We start from the raw sequence: 2,086 nt of genomic DNA on the forward strand, positions 1-2,086 counted from the left end.
CTTGCTTAATTGACTCCCAAGAGGCAAACGCTAATTTAGATTGGTACAAAAGTGTTTTCTCCTTCTAGCCATAAAACATTTTCTTGGATTTGTTCTAATTATCCTTAGGGTAATATATTTTAGGTCTGAAACAACCTTAATATCACCTGCTCCAACCCTTTTATTTTACAGATGAAGAAACTGAGGTCAAGAGACGGGAACTGACTGGATCATGGTGCCAATTAAAAAGAGGCAGGGGCTGGACTAGAATTCAGCAGATGAAAAGATGAGACTAAAGCTGACTCCCAGTCCAGGCTTTTTGCTTATGAGTAACTGGAGAGTCATTCAGGGAAGAAAAAAAGATTCTCTAGGTGAAAAATCACCATTTAAGGCAACTTAAATGTGGCAGAGATGCTAGCAGACAAAAAAGCTGGAGGTGAGAGGCTGGGAGAGACAGAGAGCAGAGGAACTGGAAGACCACGAAACAGATTAGCATGTCCCAGAACTGACAGTGGGCTGTCTGTGTGCACCTAACTGCGTGCACTGAGGCACAGTTACACATGGGGCCACTGCACAGACTCAGGAGCCAGCCTGCCTGCTCGGCCTTGATTCTTGACTCTGCCCCTTTGAGCATCCTTTGGCAAGTTGCTTAAATTCTTTTCCTCAGTCCCTCATCTGTTTAAAAGGATGATAATAACAGTACTTACTGTTGTAAGGATTAAAAACCTTACTGTACTCACTTTACTATCATAGGGATTAAATAAGAATAAAATAAATTGATATATGTAAAGGGCTTAGCACACAGTAAGTGCTATGGTAGTGTTTGCTGTTTTCCCCCACTCACTCTACTAGAAAATCTTAAGTTTCAGAATATACACATAAGTTATATTCATTAATAATGTACTACAGTGCTTTACCTGAGATATATACCCAAGGAATCTACTAGAGAGATTCAGAAGGTCATTGATAAAACCTCTATATGTTTAATGGACTAATTTTTCAATGTCTACTGTTACAATTTAAAGTGTTTTTTTATTTTAATAAACAACCACAGGGACTTTTTTTATTTAAAAAATTTAATGATGTTCATAGTTTCATATAACAATGCCAGAAAGTTTATTAGCAAAGCAATTAATAAAATAGCATATCCACTGCAAAAATTAAAGATAGGTTTTCATGGTGGGAAATTAGTGCCAAATCAGTGATGTCTTAAGTTATTACCGAGGCCGTTCAGGTACGCTGCATTCCCTTTCGCTATTGTATGCTTCTTGGCCAGTTTAACATTTTTTTTCCCCTTAATATTTGATGTTATCGAAGCTATCATTAACATTTTACTCAAGAGTTTTTAGGAGAAAACCTTCACAAAATTAATAGTGCAGATCTTCTAGTAATTAAGACCATTTCAGATGTGTCTGAAATGGGTACGACATGTGGATTAGTTTATTCTTTCATTATTTAAGTTCAGTGGAAATTTTAAGGGAAAGAAGTCAGCTACCCAGTCCCCTATTTTTTTAATTAAATGATTTTACCAATTATGTAAAAAAATCATTTTAAATACTGTTGTAAAGAATTTTTCTGGAACTGGTTGCTGATTTAAGACATTGGAAGATCATGATAAGCTGCATATCTTCCAGTCACATGATGGTAAATCTGTGAGGAAAACCAGAGTTTACAATGAATAATTATTACATAATCATACATATCAGTTAATAATTTTACTATGACATAATAATTAATAGTTTTAATTAGCATTTCATTATAAAGCCTCTCTATTATGTGCTTCAGCAGAATCTCCACTCAACCTACTTCATTCAGCTGGAGGTCTGCTTAGAAAAAGGTTGAGGTTGGGCCGGCCCGGTGGCGCACTGGATAAGTGCGCCGCTTGGGAAGTGCGGTGGCGCTCCCGGCAGAATCTCCACTCAACCTACTTCATTCAGCTGGAGGTCTGCTTAGAAAAAGGTTGAGGTTGGGCCAGCCCGGTGGTGCACTGGATAAGTGTGCCGCTTGGGAAGTGCGGTGGCGCTCCCACCCGAGGGTTCGGATCCCACATACAGACCGGTTCCCGCTCACTGGCTGAGCGAGGCGTGGGAGCAACACCGAGGGTTGC

At 39.0% G+C, this 2,086-nt stretch overlaps 1 protein-coding gene across 1 annotated transcript in view; it reads right to left on the reverse strand.

Moving 5' to 3' along the window:
- Positions 1–1,048: 1,048 nt before the first annotated feature.
- LOC103604922 (putative deoxyribose-phosphate aldolase) overlaps positions 1,049–2,086 on the reverse strand; it is a 15,894-nt gene continuing 14,856 nt past the window's right edge. Inside the window, exon 4 of the mRNA XM_008589497.1 lies at positions 1,049–1,629. Coding sequence (XP_008587719.1) covers positions 1,573–1,629 — 57 coding nt within the window. The 3' untranslated portion in view covers positions 1,049–1,572. The remainder of the gene's footprint in view (positions 1,630–2,086) is intronic.

The sequence above is a fragment of the Galeopterus variegatus genome, unplaced genomic scaffold (assembly GCF_000696425.1).
Source record: "Galeopterus variegatus unplaced genomic scaffold, G_variegatus-3.0.2 Scaffold5487, whole genome shotgun sequence".
Classification (NCBI taxonomy): Eukaryota; Metazoa; Chordata; class Mammalia; order Dermoptera; family Cynocephalidae; genus Galeopterus; species Galeopterus variegatus.